Source organism: Perognathus longimembris, chromosome 14 (assembly GCF_023159225.1).
Source record: "Perognathus longimembris pacificus isolate PPM17 chromosome 14, ASM2315922v1, whole genome shotgun sequence".
Classification (NCBI taxonomy): Eukaryota; Metazoa; Chordata; class Mammalia; order Rodentia; family Heteromyidae; genus Perognathus; species Perognathus longimembris.
The window spans coordinates 39,040,865-39,065,196 of NC_063174.1; the positions used below are offsets into that span (position 1 = coordinate 39,040,865).

The 24,332-nt window shown below is 43.8% G+C and overlaps 1 protein-coding gene across 6 annotated transcripts in view; it reads left to right on the forward strand.

Annotated features, from left to right (window-relative positions):
* Sipa1l1 (signal induced proliferation associated 1 like 1) overlaps positions 1–22,015 on the forward strand; it is a 251,478-nt gene extending 229,463 nt beyond the window's left edge. For 5 of the 6 annotated variants that reach the window (XM_048362391.1, XM_048362392.1, XM_048362396.1 and 2 more), the window contains 7 exons: positions 7,063–7,302; positions 8,136–8,301; positions 12,859–13,105; positions 16,204–16,350; positions 17,813–17,927; positions 20,759–20,840; positions 21,458–22,015. In XM_048362391.1, coding sequence (XP_048218348.1) covers positions 7,063–7,302; positions 8,136–8,301; positions 12,859–13,105; positions 16,204–16,350; positions 17,813–17,927; positions 20,759–20,840; positions 21,458–21,601 — 1,141 coding nt within the window. In that variant the 3' untranslated portion in view covers positions 21,602–22,015. The remainder of the gene's footprint in view (positions 1–7,062; positions 7,303–8,135; positions 8,302–12,858; positions 13,106–16,203; positions 16,351–17,812; positions 17,928–20,758; positions 20,841–21,457) is intronic. The other variant, XM_048362397.1, reaches the window with a different exon arrangement.
* Positions 22,016–24,332: the final 2,317 nt, after the last annotated feature.

Here is a 24,332-nt window from a genome sequence, read left to right on the forward strand (position 1 = left end):
GTATTGGTGTGCTTTTGTGGATACTAAATATACCCCTCTTATAAAGAGGTAGTCACTTGGATATCCCTCTCACCAGTCTAATCATCCCCACTTCACTTGTTTATTTTTCCCCAGTGCTTTGGAATTAGTGTCTCCTGAAGCCCTCCTGAATTGTGGAGCCAGTATTAGATATAGTATCGAATTGGCTGGTATTGACCACAGTCAGTCAGCAGAGCCCTGCTTAATCATTATCTTCCATATTATCTGTCACTGAAAGACTTGTTATTTATACAAGTAATCACAGGAAACCCATTCAGCTCCCCTCCCCTTGGTACTAGGCCAGCATTCAGCCTTTGCCCAGATTTTGCCACAGCCATTTGACAGGTGACTAATTACTGCTTTCCCCCTTCAGAAAACACCATCCTTAGCAGGACCAGCCTGGCTAAAACCCATCGCCTTGTGCCATGCCTGAATTGCAGATGAGTCCAACTGTTCCCCTCAGCACCTTATAGCAGCACACAGTGGCTAGCAGATGTTTTTTCATGGGAAGGTGTGGTCCCAGTGATGATGCTGAAATCTGCAGCATTTTTCCCAGCCCTCATATGTTTGACACTTGGGGCTTTGATTCATGTTAGTCAGGTCCCAATGGTTTATTCCTTTGCAAAGTCAACTAATAGTGCACTATTAGTAGCATCATTTTTGCCCATTCATCCTTCCTACCTACGAAGTTTTACCACAACAGGGAATGCAAAATAACCAAATGGCAGCACCATGGGTTCAGGCTTTTTTTGAGCATCAGGTCAGGATGAGAAGTCTGGGAAAATTCAGACTCTCATATTCTCTGTTACTCTATTCCCTTCTTGTGATTATGGTGTTACATCTATGTGTTCTCTTCTTTTTCAAAACTCATATCCTAAAATGGCCAAACAGAATCCTAAGTTGTTCCATTTGGGGGAAAGAAGTTCCCTATGGTCTTCATTTAAAAAAAAAAATGGAAGTCATGATCTGTTCACAAACACAGAGATACTCTGAGTAAATCTTATCTGATGTAGTTTGGCCATGCTTACATATAAACTCTTTTTTTTACAGTAAGAAAAGAAATGGATAACTGCAGTTGTCCCTTCTCGTATATTTGCTACTCTTTTCCTTTTGTATTATTAGCCTGATACCTTCTTATACAATTCCTATCAAGTAATTTAAGTCACCACAGGTAAAACAAAATTGGAGCCTATTGAATTAACATAAAATCTGTAGGATTATGCAATGGCACAGCCATATATTTCCCCTTCAGAAGCTTAAGGCTGTCAGCTTTATGTTAGCTATACTGTAATTAAACCCCCACTAGAGATCCCTGGGAGACATGCAGCTGCACATCCTCAAGGTAGTCTGAGACCAACAAGGTGGTCAGCTTCAATGAAATTCCCTTCACAGCTGCCCAAAGACAAAGCCACAGGAAAGGAGGAGACAGGCCCACTGTAGAGTGAGATGTCTACACGCTCCTGTAATAGTTGATAAACTCTGGGGAATAGAAGGAGCCTTCAGCAATGGTTTCAAATACAGATTTGTGGGACTCTAGAAAAATCTAACTCTGCATTGACCTCGACCTGCATGGACCACAGCCCGTAGCTTCAGAAACACTGTTCCCATGGCTTCACCTCCTGGAGTTGGATAAAGAGGAAGTTGGATTTTTACCAAATACAACAATTCACATGGATTTGGGTATAGTTCTTAATTGGTATGCACACTTTCAGGGAGCTTTTATTCAAGTGTCCAGGCAACTCCCAACACTATTCCATAACAGCTCCTCTGGGATTAGCACTGAGCACATTTTAGAAGAGTTTACAGGTAATGCTCTATGCCCTCTCTTTTTTTTTTTTGGCCAGTCCTGGGGCTTGGACTCAGGGCCTGAGCACTGTCCCTGGCTTCTTCTTGCTCAAGGCTAGCACTCTGCCACTTGAGCCACAGCGCCCCTTCCGGCCATTTTCTGTATATGTGGTGCTGGGGAATCGAACCCAGGGCCTCATGTATACGAGGCAAGCACTCTTGCCACTAGGCCATATCCCCAGCCCCTCTATGCCCTCTCATACTGAGAGTTGTATACTGCACATTAAGGAACAAAGATAGGCCAATTCAATATTTGTTTTTGCCTATATCTTTGTTCCCAAATTAACCAATTATTAAATAAAGCTATCTGATTTATAACCATTAGTGAACAAAGTGTGATTGGCATTTCACACCCAGAGTATCTACTGTCATTTTCACAGATAAAACCAATAACCAGGTCTGGTGGTTTTAAGTGATTACCCTATGAGATACACTTAGAAGCAGAAACATCATTTGTAGATTTGACCATTTCTTACAGTAAAAAGAAAGCAACAGCTTGTTTTTAATACTTAGAGCAAAACACAATCTGCATACATAATTCTAACTTACATCTGAAAATTAATCACCCACTTAACTTTTGTTTTTTCTTTTATCATATATTAAGTGCTTACAATTGCCAAGGACTATCCTTGGCATGAAGAATATGATAGTGAACAGGACAGAAAACCTTGCAAGGGGCTGGGGATATGGCCTAGTGGCAAGAGTGCTTGTCTCATACATGAGGCCCTGGGTTCGATTCCCCAGCACCACATATACAGAAAACGACCAGAAGTGGCGCTGTGGCTCAAGTGGCAGAGTGCTAGCCTTGAGCAAATAGAAGCCAGGGACAGTACTCAGGCCCTGAGTTCAAGCCCCAGGACTGGCCAAAAAAAAAAGAAAAGAAAACCTTGCAAGCCTTCATGGAGCAACTGCAAAGAGATAAAGGAATTAAATACACCTGTAATTCAAGCTGACAAAACTAGATAAGAAGATTTGCTCAAGGAATATTATGGCGGGAGTCCACTTTGTTGCTGGTATTTTGTTAAGTGAAGAACATTAAATTCCTGCCTTCAACGAGTTTACAACCAAGAACAAATACTTATTTGGTGTTTGCCAGAGAAACAGAAACCTCTGAAATTGTAGAGGGTATATATGTCACTGTCTCCTTTGATGTTTCTGAGCATTTTCTTTAACTTTTCTTTTTATACAATATAAAAAGTATTGCTAAAACCATAGTAGCTATTTTCTACAACCTGGAAGAATGGTTTGTAAAATAATGGACCCTCAACTTGCTTTCTACTCTCCAGGCTGTTTCTAGTTTTGTTTTTAATGGGAGCATACTGGGGTTTGAACTCAAGGCCTCAGAGCTTGCGAGTAAGGTGCTCTGCCACATGAACTATGACCCAAACCCTTTTTGCCTTAGTTATTTTTCAGGTACGATCTTTCAGTTGTTGCCAGGACCACCCTACCTGAACTGTGGTCTCCGTGATAATCCCACACACCCCCGACTCAGAATCTGCTTGTGTGGGTGTGGGTTTTCCAGTGCTAGGATTTGAACTTTCTAGATAGGTGCTCTACCGTTTGAGCTATGCTTCCAGCTCTTTCTGTTTTACATATTTTTGAATAGGGTCTTGGATTTATTCCTGGACTGGCTTGGACCACCATGCTCCTATTTATGTTTCGCACATAGCTGAGATAACAGATGTGTGCCCAGTCTCCATCTTCTTAATAGCTGGGATTGTAGGCAGGAACTACCACACCTGGCCAATTATTTCTGGTTTGATAGAACCTTGAGTCTGTGAAATCCCCAGAGTTATTAGCCCACTATTATCATAGTAGGTTACCATATCAAGATACAATGTAAAATGTGGGAACTCAAAAGTACCTCAAATACAATGGTTTTCAAAACGTGAGTTAGGGACCATTGCATCCTATAGGAAGACATCAGAAGCAAGAATTCTCATGCTCCCTAAACCCAAACCTCTAGAGGGTAGCAGAAATCTGTTTTCACTTACTCCAATTTGAGAACTGGCTTTAGTAATTCAAACATACCTGCACTCATTTGTGGATATGATAAGACATGGTAAGTTGTTAAAATAAGCACATGATTATCCAAGATGAAAGATGTGTAAGCCAGATCATAACAGCTCATTACTTTTCCATTTACCAGAATCTGTTCCAAACACCAACCAGGCTTGAGATATCTGTGTTGTAAGTGTTGTGAGGTGTAGACAGTAAAACCAAGGGAAATCTGCAAACCAAAAGACTAGGTCATCTCCCCTGGTAACAGCCACAAGCCTGTCATATTGTTTGAAAGTATGCCAAAGGCTGTTCTAATCTTGGCCTCTGGTGTCATTGTCTTTATGAGCTACTTCATCCTCTGTGTTTTTACTCACTTCCTTTTTTCTTTTACCTTTCTACTTGTAATCTTCATACCATAGCAGAGATCTAATATTATTCTGTATTATTTATCTGGTATCGATTTAATATGAAGCAAGTTTACATTGCATTTCCTTAAAATTGATAGTAGTTATCAAGAAACATGATTATATTGTTATGCTTGAAATTTTATGAGATTTCTTCTATTCTCTTTATCTGGAAATTATCTGTGGGGGGAAAGAGAGATGCCAGAGTAAAGCTAAGCATTTATTACTATATTTTTGCAAAGTTTAAATCCAGTTCTTCCTTCTTAGTTATAAAGATGAAGAGGATGATTCTATTTGATCTGAAATAAATAAGATCCAGTGTGTATGGAAAGCCCTCCAGATGAGCTTTGCTTAGTTTCCTCTTTTCCCCACATCTTGTTCTACTCCATTGTCTGAGCCTCAAGGACTAGCAAGGTCTCCTCTCAGATTATTGGCTCGTTTATTTGGTGCATATGTTTTCATAGAAGGATAATATCCATACAGGAAAAGGCACAGTCATGGTTGTACAACCTCACATGATCACAGTCCAGATCAAAAAAACAAGAATATTACCATCATCCACATGCTTGTCCCATTCCTGATCTTTCACATCTCCTCAGGGGAAACACAACCCTGAGTTAGACAAATTTTGTCTGTTGGGAGGATTTCTATAAATCGAGCCATACCAACTGCATTACTGTGTCTCTTGTCTTTTTAAGTCAGCATTACATTGGTTCAGATTTACCCATGTATGCAAGTGACATTAGTTTGTTTCCTTAGCTTGTTTTTTTTTTTTTTAATTGACATGGTTAGGACAGTCTTCAACTCAATTATCCATTCTATTGTTGGACATTTGGATTGTTTCCAGTTGAGGGATATTACAAATTCTTCAGCATGTTCTTTGTTACAACTCAGTGTGCATTTCTTTTGAATTGGAAGGAGAGTACTTACTGTATCATAGGATATACTTTGTTTAGCTTTAGTAGAAGCTATCAATCAGCTTGCCAAAATGGTTATGACAAGCAATACTCCACATGGCAGAAAGTTCTAGTTGCTTCTCATCCTTTCTGGTTCTTGATATTAGAACTCTTTAATTTTATCATTCTGGTGGATATGGTAGTGGTTCCTCATGATTTTAATTTGTATTTCTTTGGTAACTTGGGGACACGCATACCAATGTTTATGCCTTTTCTGATGGATATGGTAGTGGTTCCTCATGATTTTAATTTGTATTTCTTTGGTAACTTTGGGGACACACATACCAATGTTTATGCCTTTTAAATGTCCTCTTTTTTTTTTTTGGCAAGTCCTGAGGCTTGAACTCAGGGCCTGGGTTCTATCCTTGAGCGTCTTTTACTCAAGACTCGTGCTTTACCACTGGATCCACAGCTCCACTTCTGGCCTTTTTTTTCTTTTTGGTAATTTATTAAAGGATGAAAGTCTCATAGACTTTCCTGCCCAGGCTGACATTGAACTATGATGCTCAGATATCTGTCCTGCTGAGTAGTGAGGATTACAGGCTTGAGCCACCAGCACCTGGCTGAATGTCCTCTTTTGAGTAAATTTTTCAAACTGCTTTGCATTTTCCTTTGGGGAGCCTATTGTTGGAAATACTGTGCACATATTCTCCTAGTTTGTGTCCTTTCATGAAAAGCTCTTGATTTTAATGGTCTTCAATATTTTCCTTTATGGTCCTGTTAAAGAAGCGTCTGCATCCATCATAAAGATCTTCTTTTGTATTATAGTCCAGGATCTTTTGATGTACAACTTAAATATATAATCCAGCTGGAATTGATTTTATGTACAGTTTGAAGTGGGAGTGTCAAGATATATTTTCACCAATATGTAGTATCTCAGGACAATTAAGATCTGTTTTTTACCATACATTTTAAAATACTCAGATAGTTTCAGATTACAGAAAAGTTTCAGAAATAATACAAAGTTCCCGTGTACTCTATCCCCCCTGCCTTTTGCTCCTTTCACGTTAGTGTAGTTAGCTAAGCAGTCAATATTCATGGATTAACTAAAGCCCATATTTGTTTAGGTCAGGGTTTTGACAGATTTTGACAAAAGGAACTGCCATTGACCATGTACTGCAAAACCTTAAGCAACAGAAAGTTCACTGCAGGAGGAATCACCTGTCCTTGGACTCCTAAGTAGGAGAACTCAGGAGAGTCCAAAAAGAAGTATGACCTTGGGTCTGTGGAGCCTGTGGAGGTCCTGCAGTTAGAGGCCATTGTAGCCATTCTCTAGTTCTCAGTATTGAAAATTCTGCCTTAGTCAGTTCTAAATTTTCTTTGATGTAGAACAGCTTTTTCAAGTCCATATAAAAGCCCTTGGGAAGGAGATCTCAGTGCATGCACCCTTAACCATGAAAGGAGAGCTATATCCCTCTCGGTCTTCTCTTTTCCTTGCCTTGGCCTTAGGGAAAATCACTGTGGCCCCTTCTAAGAAAACAAAATACACTGCCAGTGACCCTGCCAGGCCTTCCCCTGTTCTTTTCTCTGTCACTTGCCCATTGTAGACTTTAGTGTGAACCATGTTCAGTGGTGCCAGTGTGACAGTCTTAACTATTTTTACCTTTTAACTTAAAAGTGCAAACTAAGCCCCAGGGACCATTTGTGACTGAGATCAGACTCTTGAGTTCTACTGAGGATATAGAAAGGCTGGCCAACCATCTCCATTCATATTTTATGAAACATTCCCAGCTCTTTAAGCTGGTCTTCACACCCACCCTGGATGTCTCCTCTGTAGCTGACATAGTGACCCTGAAACGCACACTTAAGACCTTTGTCTTTGTTCTGCCTCTCCTCAGTACCATGAGCTCCCGGCACTCTGCCAGCCCGGTTGTTTTCTCCAGTGCCAGAAGTTCACCTAAAGAAGAACTTCATCCTGCCACCTCCTCACAGCTTGCACCTTCCTTTTCTTCCTCTTCCTCCTCCTCTTCTGGTCCTAGAACATTCTACCCCCGTCAGGGAGCTACTAGCAAGTACCTGATTGGATGGAAAAAACCTGAAGGAACTATTAACTCCGTGGGATTTATGGACACAAGAAAGTGAGTTCTTTTCCTTCTCTTGCTGAGTAATTTGCTTTTAAGATAGCACAGAAGAGAAAGGGTTTGGACAGTGTCTTACAAAGAAAGAAGTCAGGCTGGGGGGTTTGGAGGGGTTGGTTTAGTGGAAGGATTATTTTTCTTTCCTAAACAAAATTCTCTTAAATTGTTTCTCTCCCTCATCCCCTGAATAAGATTTACTGCAGAACATTTGGATCTGAGACTCTTGGCTCCCTTTGGAAATACTGTGTCTCAAGGGCACACTTCAGAATAATTGAGCCTCTGGTGCTAAGACTGCTTCTAGTGCCTTTGAATCTACTAGTCTCAACCTTAACATAAAACAGAGTTTCACTGTATATCACAGGCTGTCCTAGAACCCCCTCTATAGCCCAGGCTGGCCTCACATACTGTACCCTCCTACCATCTCACAGAGGCTGGGAACACAGTCTGGCTTCTATATTAGAAAATGAGTGAGTACAGCAGAGGATAAAGGACTTTTTGACACAGTACAGCCAAAAGATAAGTGGTTCTTTTGTTTCGGTTTTGTGAAGGTTAAGTTTAAAATTCATACTTTGGAGGTCTTTTAGTAAACATGTTGCTAATTTTGGCATAGCAGAACTAATAGTTTCCTACAGAAGAATGATTTGCTCATCAGACTTTATTTCATGTTTCAGTGGGTTTTGATTAACATGTGACTGGGTGGATCTGATGTAAACAGAAGCAATTCTCTTCTCTTCTTTAACATATGTCTGTTGATTCCCCTCCTCTGCAGCCTATCATGCCTGCTAGTCAACCTTGTTGATTTGGTATTCACAATATCTTCTCTTCCTTCCCAGGCGTCATCAGAGTGATGGGAATGAGATATCCCACACCAGGCTGCGCGCCTCAACCAGGGACCTTCGGGCGTCCCCCAAGCCAACCTCCAAGTCCACCATTGAGGAGGACCTAAAGAAACTCATCGACCTTGAAAGCCCAACATCTGAATCACAGAAGAATTTTAAGGTACAGAACAGGGCTTAGGATAAAAAGCAGTTAGAGAAGCAGGCATGATGGAGCTGTAGGTCGCTGTTCCACCCTCCAGGGGGAGGCTCCTCCTCACCAGATCCTCCTTCCTACCCTCACCCAATTTTCTGGTGATTTTCACAGTGATCTCTCCCTACAGCCATTTAGTTCCTCCACTCTTGATGCCTGTTAACCTGTCCCTACCCCACAATTGTGCTTTTTCTAGTGTATTCTACTCAAGGTTCATGGTCATTGGTCCTTACATCACATTGCTTCACAAAACTCTACAGACATGTGGCACCCTTATCAACCCCTTCCACAAGGCCTTCAATGCCTTCTGCCTCTAGAAGATTCCACATCCTGCTCTCACAGAAACCCCCACCTCACCTGCTGGCCACACATGGTGTGCTCTCCAGTCACTAAAGGACCTACTGGGTGGCTAATCACAGCAGACTATTCCAAAAGGAAATAGACCTCTTCAGTCTAGCAAACCCAGTCTTCATCCATGTCTTAGAAACATTCCAGATCTCTGTTCTTCATAAAGCTTTCTCTGCTTTCCTTTAAATGGTTGACTCTTTGTGACTTCTCAAAAGCCCTGTCTTCTCCTCTGCCAGCCCTGAGTACTGGTTTAGTATTTGAGTTCATGTATCAGTGCCAGACTTGTGTAGGACCACATGGTGAGGTTTGTTCTGCTCACTTCAGCCTGAGAGCCTTTGAAGCTTCCTGAGGTGCTCCGCTTCTCTGTCCTCTGCAGTGTCCCATGCCAAGGATGGGAACTGGTGTTTATTGAGCTATGCCCGAGAAGTTTCCTCTCCAAGTATAAGGTGCTTCTGTCCAAAGTATCCTGAAGCAGCCCCAGAAGAAGGGCATCCAGGCCAGGTGTCACAGCAGTAAACTTGGAAGGTTTATGTTCTTGAGGCTTTGTGTGTTTGTTTGGCTTGGGATGGGAGTGGGGACACTTGTGTTTGAACTCAGAGCCTCCTACTTGTTGGGAAGGTACTCTACATACAGCTGGGCCACACCTCCAGCCCTTCTTTGCACTGGTTATTTTGGAAATAAAATCTTAATTTCTGCTAAGGATGATCCGTCCTCATACAATAAACTCTAGATACATCCCTGGACTACAATCTGTCTACTTCTTTAGGCTTCCCTTGGAATAACAGGCCCACAGCACCCTTCCCAGCTATTGATTAAGAAGAGGTCAGCTTTTCTGCCCACACTGGCCTTGAACTTCCATCTGCTCAATCTCAGTGTTCCAAGTAGCTAGGATTATAGATAGGAGCCACCAGCACTCAGCTAAAGTTTTCTTAGTTCAATCATATAAATTCCATTTGAACGGTCTGGGAAGCTTTATTTCATAAGAACTGGGAGAATGGATTGAAAATGGAAGCTAGAATTGTTCCTCTCCCACTCACAGCTTCTCACTGAATAGAGTGGAGAGGTGTACCAGACAGGTGGTGACGTGCTCTTGGCAGTTCTAGGCTTTCCCGGCCCTAGACTGTGTGTGTGAGTGTGTGTGTGTGTGTGTGTGTGTGTATACGTGTGTACATTTCTCCCATATAGGTCAGGTACACCTCCTAAACTCAAAAATCAACACTGGCAGTAATTCAGTGTGTCCTAAGGACCACTCTGAAGTTATGCTGGAAAACAAATGATTTATTAACACGATTTACTATATTATTGACTGTTTTTATATATGCAGCCATTCTTGACTTCTGTCATTTCTGTTCCAGAAGCCAGCACTTAGCAGTTTTGACTCATCATCCAGGGTACAAATGGTTTCCTTAGCAACCTTGCAGAAGATTGTGCTTGAAACTTCTTTCTTTATCCATCAAAACCCAAAGAAGTATATTAAAATTTTTAAGTGCCAGTTTCAAAGTAAAAATTTATTTCAAATATTTTTCTTTGAGGTCAGAGGAAAATAAAACTTGCCCTGGAAAGAATCTTTCCACTCACTCTTACTTGAACATTTTTGGCAAAGAGCAAATTCAGAGCTCTCGTTCATTTGATTTATTCGTGCAGTGGAAATAATTGAAGGCAAATGTCTATTTTGCCCTTATTCTAGGACTTGGCTTTCAATTTCAAAATGAATTTGACATTTCTATTTGAGTCAGGGGTGCACTTTGTTGTGCTGTGACTATATTAACATGAGACCCTCTGTAAAGAAAGCATGTCTGCTGGCTCTAACCCACTGCAAGGGGCCAGCTGGGAGCAAGAGCTGGGAATGTGCTGGCTCTGTTTGGTTCCATTCTTCTTGAGCTGACTCAGTTTCAGATGAGTCCAGCTAACTAACTACGTGTGTCTAAATGACCAAGGCTCAGCTTTGTCAGGGAGCATTCCTGAAGAAGTCTCCCAGGCTGCCCCTGGCTCAAAGCCCCAAGGCACTGTGACAGGCTTCAAGTTACTGGGTGAGGCCAGCTTAGGGCCGTGATACTTGATACCTACCCACAGTGACTTTCTTGGATTACTAGTGCTACCTGTGAGTTATTGTCTGTCATTTTGAGGCTCATCTGCCAGCAACAGGACACCTATTGCAGGACATGACAGTACTCTACTAGACAGGCTGTAGCCCAGAGGATCCCAGCAGCTTCCCTGAGCTCTGCCTGGAGAACAGTGACAGAGCATCCACCACTGCAATCTAGGGGACTTGGGGGACACCTTCCTTCCTGAGCGCAGTTTGGCAATAGAATAATCAATGGCATATGGTTTGGCAAAGAATCGGCATGCTGGGGAATCAGGGAGGACTGCACACCTTGGAGACTGGAAATTGAAGAGGGGAGGGGGCCACGGCAGCATTATTTTGTCATGAGCTCTGGGAAGCTCCTGTGGAAGTAAGTGTCCTTCCACTCCCAACCTGCCTGCCTGTGGTATAGGATGCTACAACTCCGAGTAAAGCACGCCACCCGGAGGATCTGGAAGTCTATTAGTATTTCCCAGAGACAGCACAAATAAGATTTAGTAACAGGTTTTGAATACGTGGTTCTAAGCTCTGGAGTTCCGGCCTGGCAGGCAGACGCCTTACGTGATAGTCCTAGAACCTTGAAGATAGCAGAGGTCTAATTTTTAAAACAACAAAAAACTACCATCAGGAAATGATTTAGCCTCTCTAGTGCTTCTTATCATAGGTGAGGAAGGAAATCACCACCTCCACACCAAGCGAGTCTCCCCTGCAGAGCCCTCACTGCGGCAGCTGGACTACCTGGGCATCTCAGGGACCTTGGCTGAACTGGGCTTGAGTTTTTAAGAGTAAACATGATTAGGCCAGGCACCGGAGACTCACATCTGTCTAGCTACTAGGAGGCTGAGATCTGAGGATGGTGGTTTGAAGATTTACCTTATCTGCAAGTAGCCACCAAAGAGCCAGAAGTAGAGCTATGATTCAAGTGGTAGAGTGCCAGCCTTGAGCAAAAAGCCAAAAGGACAGCACCCAGGCCCTGAGTTCAAGCCCCCAGGACCAGTACAAAATAGTTTTAAAAAGTAAACTTTTTTCCCCAGTTAGTTTAGGCCTTGGACTTCTTTACCTTGTGCCTGTGCCTGTGCAGAAACTCTGTCTCTGACTTGATTGGCCCTTGGCTTAAACATGCAAGGGCCCAGAGCACATGAATGACCCTGAGTGTCAGCTCCAGGTTTCTGGGTTGGTATTATAAGAGAGCCGTTCTTGGTCATTCTGCATTCTCCCTGTGGTGGAAAGTACCCTGGTACCTTTCTGCCAGCAGTGACTCTGCTCCTCTTCCCATCTTCACCCCAAGCTGTCCCCCATCAAGGGCCTGAACCTGAAGAGGGATAACTTAATTGTTCACAGACAGAATTGTTGCTGGATATTTCAGTTTGTGTCTACTGTTTCTCAGTTAAAAGAATTCTCAAAAGTTTTGCTCTGTGTGGAAAAATCTTAACTGAAATCTGATTTGGTCACCAAAGTCAAAACACATCCACCAGAGACCTGGTGGTTTAAATATTTTGGTTTAAATATTTTGTCATTTATAAAGCTGATTTCCTTGTTACTTCATAAATAGAAGCCAGACACAGTGACATATGTCTGTAATCCCAGTGCTCAGGAGGCTGAGGAAGGAGGATTGAAAGTTTCTGTCTTGAGAGGTTCAATTAATAAAACTTCACAATTAATGTTTATCAAGAGTCACCTACTACTCAAGTTAATTTGTTTTGATAATCAAAGATCTTTGTTAACCAGCCCTTGCTGGTTAACACTTGACAGACTTTCGAGGCTGCCCTCCCTGCTCTGTCATTTTCTTTTATTATTATCTTTTAAGTAGTTGTACAAAGAACTTCTTGTTCTTGTCCACTGTGTAATATTGATAAATCCACTAAAGTCTAGGTCTGAATTACAGATGGTCCCTGACATGCCACCCACCAGCAGCCAGGGAAATGAAGTAACAACTGGAAACTCCTCTTACCTTCTTAAGGATGGAGAAATAGATGGGGCCCCATGATGAGAAGGGGCTCATCCAGAGCAGTTATCTCATGACCCCTCCCACCCCACCCTTGCTCTAAGGTTTCTGAGCTCGACACTGATGCCTGCCTGTCTCCCCTGTCTTCTAGTTCCACGCGCTGTCCTCCCCTCAGTCTCCTTTTCCCCCGACCCCCATCTCACGGCGGGCCTTGCACAGGACCCTGTCAGATGAGAGCATTTACAGCGGCCAGAGGGAGCACTTCTTCACCTCAAGAGCTTCATTTCTGGACCAAGCACTGCCCAACGACGTCCTTTTCAGCAGCACGTACCCATCTCTCCCCAAGTCCCTGCCGCTGCGGAGGCCATCGTACACCCTAGGAATGAAGTCACTGCATGGTAAGTGTGCCTGCATCAGCCCGGCAGAATGGCTATGTCCCAGACACAATTGATTGCCGTTGCATTTGTTCAAGTGGTCAGTGGGGGGGCTTCCTGCTCCATGCACCTACCCTTCCCCTCTGTGAGCCCTTTTGTCCCACAGCCTTCGCCTGATATACCTGTTAAAAACAGATTGCTAGGCCTCCCCTACAACCTGCTAAATTTGAATCTCCACAAGAATAGTCTAGAAGTTAGTAATAACAGCAGCCCAGCTGCTGCTGGGTCTGAGTATTTTTCAGAACTGTATTCCCAGCCTCCTATAGCCATCATAATAACCCAGGCCTGCCATTGCCCTCTGTCTTTCCCAGACTGTGACAGTATAGCCTGCAGGGTCAGCCACCCGTTTGAAGACTCATCCATCCACCCATCCATCCTTTCATCTAGCATTATTAAGGAAAAGGCTCACTAATAATGGGTACCTTCTTGTTCTGGCCCTTGTTCATTAAGGACCATGATTTGGGGACTTTAGGTTTCGACTTGGTCTTGTCCTTTCCCCTGTCTGTTCAGATCCACCTGACAGCACACTCCTGTCCCAGGACCTGTGTGCCTGATCATGAATCACACCATAACTCTCATCTGTCTTTTTTTCCTTCTGTGAATTCTGCTGTAGCTTTTCTCTTTTGTGCATTCAGACGCACATTTATTCTGCTTTTTCGGGAGCTGTATTTCTAAGCCTGCCGCATTCCTGAGCACCCACGCTCTTGACCATGTCCTCCTGTCTCCACTCTGCTCAGCAGCACAACCCCACTCTCCCTGTCACCCCTGCAGACACACTCAGCATGGTGCCGTCTTCTTCTGTCCCTCTTCCACCTACATACTGCTAAGTCTAGCTTTCCTTTGCTGCAGAAAGTCATTCCCAGTAAGCCAAAATCCACACTTGAAATGATCGCTTTCCACCATTGCACTCTAGAATAAGCCCCTTGATGGTAACTTAACATGCCCCTCTCCTCTATGCACCTCCCACTTGGTGCTGAATCCTATTACTCCTGCAGTTTCCTGTGTACCTTGGATGCTATTCCATTGCGTTTTTTTTTTAACAATAAAAAGCCCTCTGTGCACCCTGTTTGCATGTCCATATCACAGTAGGCCCCCTCTTCAAGAGGCTCACATTGCAAGAGAACAGCCTAGAAATATGACTGCCACTCCTGGCCACTGGCAGCTGAGGCAGTTTGTTGGGGGGATGGGTCAAAGCTGAGTGAGCTTGCAAGAGTGCTGGGAGCAGGAGGGGACAGAACAGGCTACCTCTCCCAGCCTTCCCATCACATCCCCTCCTCTAGTATCTCTGAAAGCCACATGGCAGCTGTGATGATTTTATGATTTCAAGCAGTCCTCTGCCCTTGCCTCCTTCAGTGACTACCACTGAAATACTTGGGGAGGGGGTGGAGAAGCATTTTGTTTTGTTTTGTTTTGTTTCTTTCCCTTATATGGGAATTTGGGTCCCAGAGATAAAAGGGCAGAGGGTTGTGAGTGACATACAAAATTGTCTGTTCCACCTACTTACCCTTGGTGGGAGCAAGTTTAAATAGGAGTGAGCATTTAATATCTGCCAGTATTTGCTGCCTTCCATTTACTCATAATTTTTCTAATTTTAAGCACATTAATAACTAGCAGCTGCACTTCAGAGCAGTTCTTTACGTAATTTGAAAGGGAAAACAAGCACTAAATATACTCTGGCTTACAAAGCTGGCATAAGAGATGAAAACTTTTTAACCCCTTGTAAACAGGTACCTGTAGTGCCATAGATTTAAGTGTAAGTTTTACTTTGAGCAGTGCATTTGTGTGGACTTCAGTGTTACAGTCACATTCTGAGGTGTTCTGCTCATGGACTTGCACACTATGCCATGTTTCCATCACAGCTTCTGCCTCATGAGCTATGCCCTCTTGCCCCTGCATCCTTTCCTTTCTGTTGTCTGTCTCCATGAACATGAGCAGTGGCAATGTGCCCTCAGATGGCACAATTGTCTCCAGAGCATGTTCTTCTCTGCCTAGGCAACACAAGGTTGTTGTGTCAGTTGTACAGGTTGAGTGCTCATATTCAGCAACCTATCACCCTTAGAGATGTTACCCCCCAAAAGACCACCATAACCAAGGAGTTGTTTGTGTGATGCCCCAGATCATTGGGAAGGAAAGTGATGCAGGTATCAACCCAAAAGGCTACCTTATGGCCTGGCTCTTCTCATCACCTAGCATTCCCACATGTTGGGATTTGCTTCTCATGCTACCTGCTTCCATCTGGCTGTGGAGGCCATGCTATTCTTAGGGCACAGGGCACTGGACCAAGGATACGGTCCGCCCCTCTCCAGTCTCAGGGAGGGAGACTGTGGTCAGATCCAGGTTCCTAGTCCAGGTAAAAATACAGTCAGCCCAACTAGCTGGGCATTGGTGGCTCATGTCTGTAATCCTAACTATTCAGGAGGCTGAGATCTGGTGATCTCAGTTTAAAGCCAGCCTAGGCAGGAAAGTCCATGAGACTTGTACCTCCAATTAACTACCCCCAAAAAAGAAGAAAAGAAAAAAAAAAGCCAGAAGTAGAGCTGACTCAAGTGATAGAGCACTAGTCTTGAGGAACAAAGCTCAGTGACAGTGCCTAGGACTGGCACAAAAAAATAAAAAGCCCAGCAGCCACCCTAACATTGCTAATTACATGAGCATCCTTGGGCTGGCTGTCTCTTGGACTAGGCCTCTTCCTAGCCTGAATCCCTTGGCTTCATGAAGGAGAGCGCAAGAGTAGAGCTGGGCCACTGAGGACAGACAGCTCCCTCAAAGCAAAACTACTGTCTGTTGTCTGGGTGCAAAATTTACATTTCATGACTCATTCTTGGGAGAGAGATAGTTGGAGGTTATTTTTAAAATGAGGAGAGACAGGGAAGTCAGTTCTCATTTCAGGTCAGCTTTAGAATGGCCACTAATGAGCTACTAGACTACAACAAATGTCAGCAACAACTACCCAGCAACAAATGGTTTACGAATCTATTATTATGGTAATGGGAAATGGGTAAGGTCTTTAGTAGTTCTACTGTGGGCACAAGCACTATTCTGTCTACTGTCCCCTTGTGCAGGGGAGTTCTCGGCCTCAGACAGTTCCCTCACCGACATCCAGGAGACCCGAAGGCAGCCCATGCCTGACCCTGGCTTGATGCCCCTGCCTGACACTGCCGCAGATTTGGATTGGTCCAACTTGGTAGATGCTGCCAAAGCCTATGAGGGTGAGTCTGTCCACCAATGATCCAGACAGTATGGCCCAGGATCCTGCAGTACCATGCTGTGGTTTACATAGGCACTTCACCTGCACAGCTGGAGCCCAATGGAGCTGACAATTACTGAGCACTCAGTAGGGCAACACCCTGAGCCTGGGCACAAGGAGCTAGTGAGATGGAACCTAGTATTTCTCTCACCCAGGAACCCATGCATGGGTACCCCTCTTCTCACAAAGTTGGAGAGAGTAAGAATCCCAGCTATCACTTAACTGAAAAGAACTTGCATTCGTATGAGAATGCGAATTCTCACATGCCACAAAGACAGCATTGCAAAGCACATAGTGGGAGATATCAGGATACTTGTCCTACTTGGCCATGACCAGTCTGGATGAATGCAGGATGCTTTCTTGCCCTTCATGTTCACTTCCTAATGTGCAGTTGCATACCTGCTGTCTGCGTTATTCCTGTGCCGGCAGCCTTCTGGCTCTGTACTTCTTTAGTACTGGCTCTGTACTTCTTTAGGCTGGAGGTTCAAGAATGCAGGGCTCAGACCAGCCTGGTCCTAGTCTGCTAAAATGAAAAAAACTATAAGCAGTACATTTTTTGACATATGGTTGTCAACTACTCTTCTTTGAATAAAGGCTGATTTTGTTCTTATCATTCCAAATGTTTGGTGATAAAATGTTCCTTATAAAATCATGATTGCAAATAATTGGGGGAGGGATTGTTACTACTTTGGCTTGAATTGAAAGTTGCTGTTCGTCAAAATTTCAGGTTGGGGATGAAGTTCACCAGGCTACAAAAAGCAGCCCAGCAACCAGAGAGCAATAGATAGTGAATTCTCCTGCCTCCTTTATATTTATCTAGCTGATAGAAATTCCCAAGTATTAACTTGATTTCTCAAATTGTTGGTTAATCTGGGAAGGATTGTGGATTGAGTTAATTTGCAAAACAGGAAGTGTGGACTTGGGCTAAAGGCCACCTCTTCCAGACTTCCCTTCCCATCCCCTCCTCATGCTTCCCTGTAGGCCACATGGCAGCTGTGGTGAGTTCATGATTTCAAGCAGGCCTTGTTGTGCCACAGAGTGGCCAGGCATCTTGTGGGAAACACACTTCAGGAAGTGTGGAAACCTCAGTGCACTGGCATCATCACTGAGTGAAGAGCCTGGCTCTGAAATTTGACATCGGTCCAGGGAAACATTTAATAGAAAGCTACTTTGATGAACAAGAAGAGAACAGACTAAAACTGGTTCACAGCAACTAGTTTGTGAAAGGAAGTTACAGTGCTACTATTCTTTATAACTAAAAGAATAATATTTCTCCCTATGAGAGTTAGGAAATAAGCTCTTCAGTGTACCCCAGGACATTGATTAGAGTAGACTGTTCAGATAGGCCATTTGTTGAGATTTGGGAGACAGGGCCCAAGGGTGCAGTTCCAGAACACTCAGTTGTTTTCTCCTCTTCCTTGCAGTCCAGAGAGCCTCATTTTTTGCTGCTAGTGATGAGAATCATCGCCCCCTGAGTGCGGCGTCCAACAGTGACCAGCTTGAGGAACAGGCTCTGGTGCAGATGAAGTCATACAGCAGGTTGGTCATCAGACGTGAGGCCCCACTCTGCCCCACCGATCACCCCAGTAGTGACTGACACAGCAGAGGAGACAGAATGGTGCTCATCCCTACCAATCTTCACTTTTTAGTCAGAACACTCTGCAATGGAATGTTGTAAACACAAACTGAAAGTCGAAGTCATGAATATCTGTCACTAGTGAATTAAGAAAGCAAAACCATGGGATAGCCATCATTTATTTCTGGGGACATAATTGCAAGAGAAACGATTCGTATTAAATGCCCCTGGGCCATGTACAACTTAGTCCTGGAGTCTGATTTCTTAGTCACTTCCCTAGTTGCCACAGTAGCCTGGCTGCAACTATGTCTGCATCGTAGTAGGCCCCTCAGATTCCCTGTGTTACAAAGCAGGATCACCAGCATGCCCAAGAGAAGCATAACACACCAAGGGAATAAGCAAGGGGGACCTAGTGGGTTTCTTCTGCATGAAGAGCATAGACTTAATGACTACCATTTAACTGCAGAGACTGAGTTTTCTGTTTTCCTCTCAGTTTAAAATGGTGAATATGTAGGCTAGGTGTGTTGTGCTTCTGTATATTAAAGCACCCAGTGGTCAGCCATGGAACATACAGAATAATCTCACCAGTTTGAAAACTCTCCCTTTAAAACCTTGTGAGGGGGCTGGGGATATAGCCTAGTGGCAAGAGTGCCTGCCTCGGATACACAAGGCCCTAGGTTCGATTCCCCAGCACCACATATACAGAAAACGGCCAGAAGCGGCGCTGTGGCTCAAGTGGCAGAGTGCTACCCTTGAGCGGGAAGAAGCCAGGGACAGTGCTCAGGCCCTGAGTCCAAGGCCCAGGACTGGCCAAAAAAAAAAAAAAAAAAAAAACCTTGTGAGGATGATTAAGAATCCAGGTATGTAAGCCAGATGTATTTGATGCAGGCTTATAATCCTGACACTTAGAAGGCTGAGTCAGGAGGATCCTAAGTTTAAGGCCAACCTGGGCTCTATATAAGAGCTGGTTATGTCTCAAAAGACAAAACAAAATAAAATAAAAACAAAGTATGAGGCATCTGTGAGATATGGTCAAAGCAGACAGTAATAGAAAAAGCAAGGTTGCTAGGGTCACACTGATAGACTTGAAGACTTCTCAACAAGCCTATAGGGGTATGCTCTTAGCAGTGAAAAGTACAAGTGACTTCTTGTGCATTTTGAGTATAACACGTGCCTCGTTTACTTTCACCAGTAGGACAACAAAAGTAAGCAGAGCAGTTTGGTTATTAGACTTTCTTAAAAAAAAAAAAAAAGAGAGAGAGAGAGAGAGAGACAAACAAGAGTCCAGAATGTACCTTCTTAGTTTGACATCTCAAATAAAGAGAACTGTAATCAGATTGTTTTCCTGGGGGCGGGATGGTCCTGACAGAATCCTAGGATGAGGGTGGGGTGGGCTGTGCGTTCACAGTGAACTGAACAAATGCAGATGGGGTCACATGTGCGTTCAATCAGGGCCCTCGGACACAGATTCCATTTTGAAGAAGCTTTAGAAGTTAAGACAAGCGCCTGAGTGTTTGGTCAGGCCTGACAGCCCTGGGACACATTGTTCCCATCTGCCATTGTTTCTGTTCTCATTCTGCCACATCTCTGGCCTTCCCCCACCAGTTCTGACCAGCCTGTTGTAGCACATAGGGATGGCAGCCGACCACTTCCACTTAAAATCCACTCGTCTGACAACACTTGGTTGTCTTGAGCAGTTCAGAAGTCATCATGGTTCGTTTGCCAGGTGCCTGCCCTTACTTCAGGCCACTGTGCTCCTCATTTGTTGTAGCAAAAGCCCTCATCAGTGCAGTTCACTTTGCATCAGGAATTCTCACTTGAACTTTGATGTTTGAAGTAAAGAATTTCTTTAAAGAATACCTTTTATCACCTGATTGAGACAGTTTAGGGCCGCCACCTCTTTCCCTTTGGCTCCGGAAGGGGTCAGCTGCCCATTTTCCCAATGGAAACTTCAAGTGCTCTGTTGAGGGAATCTGAGGTCACACATATGGCTGGAAATTATGCAGGACACAGTTAGCAGCTCAGATTCAGGTATGTGGGGAGACGGAGTTGACAGAAGTCGGCAGCCATGGGCCCTGAGAGCGGAGGCACCCTTGGTCTGTGGTCTGCCTGGCCTTCCAGCCTCTTACACCTCCCTTGAGACCCCACTGGCATGGCAGTATTAGCACTTAAATAAAACGCAGTTAAGCCTGGTGCTGACTGTAGTAGCATGCCCTTAAGTTATCAAACTTTTGAAACATGCAGTGTTATTTTTTAAATGTTTGGAGGTATTTAGACTACTGTCTAGGACATGAGCATAGAAACAGCTACAAGCTCATGAGTGGCTGCAGACCATTGTTTTGGGACTCAGAGACCTGCCCTGTCCTGCTGGCCACAAGCAGATCCTGCCTCAGCTCTCTGCTGCATATAGCACCACACAAGTAGCTCTCCTCTCCAAGCCCAGAGAAGAGATCTGAGGAATCTCTGCACTGTGTGACTCTTGTCGCTGCCAGAAAGTACCTCTTGTGCTTTCAGAGACCTTTCTTGCTCATTGTCAAGCACTCTTTTGTCAGAGGATGTCTCATCCTTAACAAAGGAAACCATTGATTGACTGCTGTTCAATCCTGTATTATCTTTTGTTAAGATCACCATTTTCTCTTTTAAAGTAGAGATGCACATGAGTTGCCATACTGAGTAATTTGACATTGAAATCCATGTTACAAATACAGCTTCCTCGGGTTTTTAAAGAAAAGCAAGTACCACCCCAGCCATGGAGGCACTTGCCAGCATGGCTTCTTGTCTCTTGTTCCTGCAGTAAGGACTCCTCTCCCACTCTGGCTTCTAAAGTGGACCAGTTGGAAGGTATGCTGAAGATGCTTCGAGAAGATCTAAAGAAGGTAAACATTCTCTGAGCAAATTGCCCAGTCTGGAAATACTCTGCCTTGAGGTCAGTCAGTGTGTTAGGAGAACCAGGTGTGGAGTTGTGTATGTTGCGCATTTGTTGTATACTTGAATCCAGGGGGCTGTGTGGAGCTCCATCCTGCTGACACACAGTATGCCAAGGCCTTCACTGTTGCAGAGAAATTGTTCCCTTCTTTAGGAAAGCCCTTGAAGCTCAGTCAGGCCTATCCAGACCCTCTTGTGGCCTGGGTAATGTGTCATTCCCCCCTGCCTTGGCACTATTGTTCAGGCTTTTGCATAGGAAAAGTGGACAATGCTTTGTTCCTTTTAGTACCTTTGACTTCATCAAGACAGCAGCCACCAAAACAACGGCCTAAAATTCAAGACAGTCCTTCTTAACAAATATTCAATATATACTAATTACTCACTGGCCAAGCTAATCCTATAGCAGTAAATCTGTCTAGAGGCCCTGTGCTGAGAGTGGCGTGGCTATGCCCTGAGGACCAAGCGGTGTAGAAAGAAAGATGGAAATGGGCTGATCTTAGCTACTTCTGAAGGGCGGCAAGGTGACATCAGCCCTCTTGGTCTGATTCTACTTCGGTTTACCTCCCAGGAAAAAGAAGACAAGGCCCACCTTCAGGCGGAAGTGCAGCACTTGCGGGAGGACAACCTGAGGTTGCAGGAAGAGTCGCAGAATGCCTCTGACAAGCTGAAGAAGTTCACAGAGTGGGTCTTCAATACCATAGACATGAGCTAGGGCTGCTGAAGGGAGAGGGGGTGGCGCGCCCTCTAGTGGTTTCCTGAAGCCCCTCGTTCATGCCTTGGAAAGCATTCTGAGCATCCTCCCAGCTTCCCACTTTACCCTCTTCTGGGGAGTGCACAACACAACTGCAGATCCACAATCATTATCTGCCTTTTGTAGAAAAGCAAAACAAAAAAAGACAATAAAATTTTTAAAAAGTAAAATAAAAGTTTAACTGCTAAAATGTGAATGTCTTTATTTTTTTGCACAATAACTTTATCTGTTATGTATAAAAAGGGCCTAGGATGAGGTCCCTCCTGGCCCATCTGCCTGTATTTCCATCAGCTTTCTGATCTACTTCAGGTAACCCAAGCTTTCCCTGTTACCCTGGAAAATACCATTGTCCCTAGGAAAATAAGCGCTTTTTTTTAAAACTCATTTATTTGGGGAGTAGGAGGGTTCTTTCTTTAAAACTTTATTTCCTAACGCTGGAGAGGGCATCTTGGAGCAAAGTCCCACCTCTTTCAGCTGACTTGTTATGAGCTGGTACTGTTTGTACCTATCACCAGACAACAGCAGGATTGGAGACATTTCACAACAACCAGCCTGTAACTCTTGAGAGGCATCCATATTGTTAGACTTGTAGGCCACACCCCTTTTTGACCCCAAACCGTGATGTCACTTTCTGCTTGTTCTTTCTTTGGGCTCTTTTTTTGGTTTGGTTTAAATAAGCACCACTAAATTAGAATCAACCTCTCTTAGGGAGTTCTGGCTCCAAGCATTAATGGGTTTCCAAATTCTGCCAAACTAGAACCATATCTTGTATACACATTGAATGCGTTTTGGTCAAAAGTATGTAGTTTTTGTTTGAGATTTTAAGAGATGTAGCAACCCTTGCTCAAAATGACTAAATAAATAACTTCTCTAGAAGAAGTTAACAGTGATTGTGAGACCATGAATTGTAATACTTGGTCATTGGGAGCAATGACTAATAGAATGAACTTTTGAAATCTGCATGCTCCGGTGTGAAATTTAAGCACGGCATTTTCTGCATCCTTTTGTGGCCATCCAAAGGATTCTGCTGCAGAAATTATTAATGTGCTGTTTTCCCTGTCTAGTGATGCAGGCTACTCTGGGGCCCTGGGCCTCACCCTGCAGAGCATAGAGATTTGGGGCCAGCCACTGTTGACCAAATTGAGAAGACTCTTATTTCATGCCTTCATAATTGTCGCTAAACTGGCCCCTTTGCCCCTTCAGTGGTGACTCTAGTCTAAGGGAATGTTCAGCAGCTTAGTGGCATGTGCTCGGAAGTCCTCTGTCCTAAGTGATCTCCACTGGTTTTCACTCCTATCCTGAGAACAGGAGGTTCCCTTCCACCCCCAGGCACACCCACCACAGATTTTTCTGCTACAGTTTCATTTATAATTGTGATTTCTCCATGTGATTTTAGTTGTTGATGTTGTTAGCATTTCTATCATGGAAGTAGGAAGATTTTGGAGTGCTTTGTAAAGATTTCAACCTGTCTCTCTCTCTCTCTCTAACAATGTATGAAGGAGATTGTACATTGCCTGAAATGCTTTGTAAACGAGAAGCACTGCTGTCATCCAGCACTCTTCATCTTGCTTACCCTTCTGAGTTTTGTTTTCATTTCATTTCCCATTTTCTTTGGGGACTTGGGGCAAGCTATTTATTAGAGTTTTGCAACAGAGTTCTTGTTTGAAGCCTCTAAAGACTACTTGTAAAATCAAACAATAAAATTCATTTGAAACGCTCTTGTAAAATGCGTTGGTGTTGTTTGCCTTGTGTTTCCTTATTTGAAAGACCACCCAGTAACTCACTGACCTTCCTTGCTGCACCCTACATTTTTCATCAAGCTCCATTAACACTAAAGAGGAGTCTTGAAAGTTTCTGTCTTTCAGCATTTTAATGCTTGCTTGCATGCCCCTGGAGAGTTCCAATTTTGCCTTACTACTTAGGAATTGGTTTCCTCTTCTTAGCCACATGTGGGTTGTACCTAACAGAATTGTCATTCCCTGAGACCGGCACACCCCAATTCTCAGTGGCAGATGTATGCTCAGGGAATGCAAATGCCTGTTAGTATTAGACTATGCAAAAATATAATTGGAAAAGTTAATCTGCTGAAAACAAGCAATGCATCCGAAAGGCAAACAGAACCTTTTTTTTTTTCTAATCCACTACATCACAGTTCCTCTTCAGTGGTGCAGCTAATTGAGAACTGACAGGAGGTTTTGTTTTGGGGGTGGTTTTATTTTTTTAATTTTTGTTTGGGTTGACATTTGGCAAATTTTAGAATCACAACCTAGGATGAGAATGGATGCCACAAGTTACTCTGACAAGCTGAGAGGGTGTTTAGACTGTGATTCTTAACACAGCTTGGAGAGTTTATACCATGTTTCTGAAGGGTTTGGCATGGATTAGGGTCCCTAGGGAAGATGCCATTGGCCTGTGTTGATGGATGGAGGATTCTCACCCCTCAGTGAAATGGAGAGGTCGGTGGGCTGGGCTCTTAAGTCTGCTCAGGTGATACCTGGGTGCAGTTACCAACTCCATAGATAGGGATTTAAAAATGATAATTCAGGAGCCAAGGAAAGAGATGAAACAAACTTAAGCCTTTTGCCTTTAGCGAAACGTAGGAGAGTGACCTGGAAGTCAGATTCCTGTCTCTCAGTGCAGTACCCAGCAGCCCTCAGCTTCTGCTTCTCTGGGCGAGTAAAGCAGATTCAAA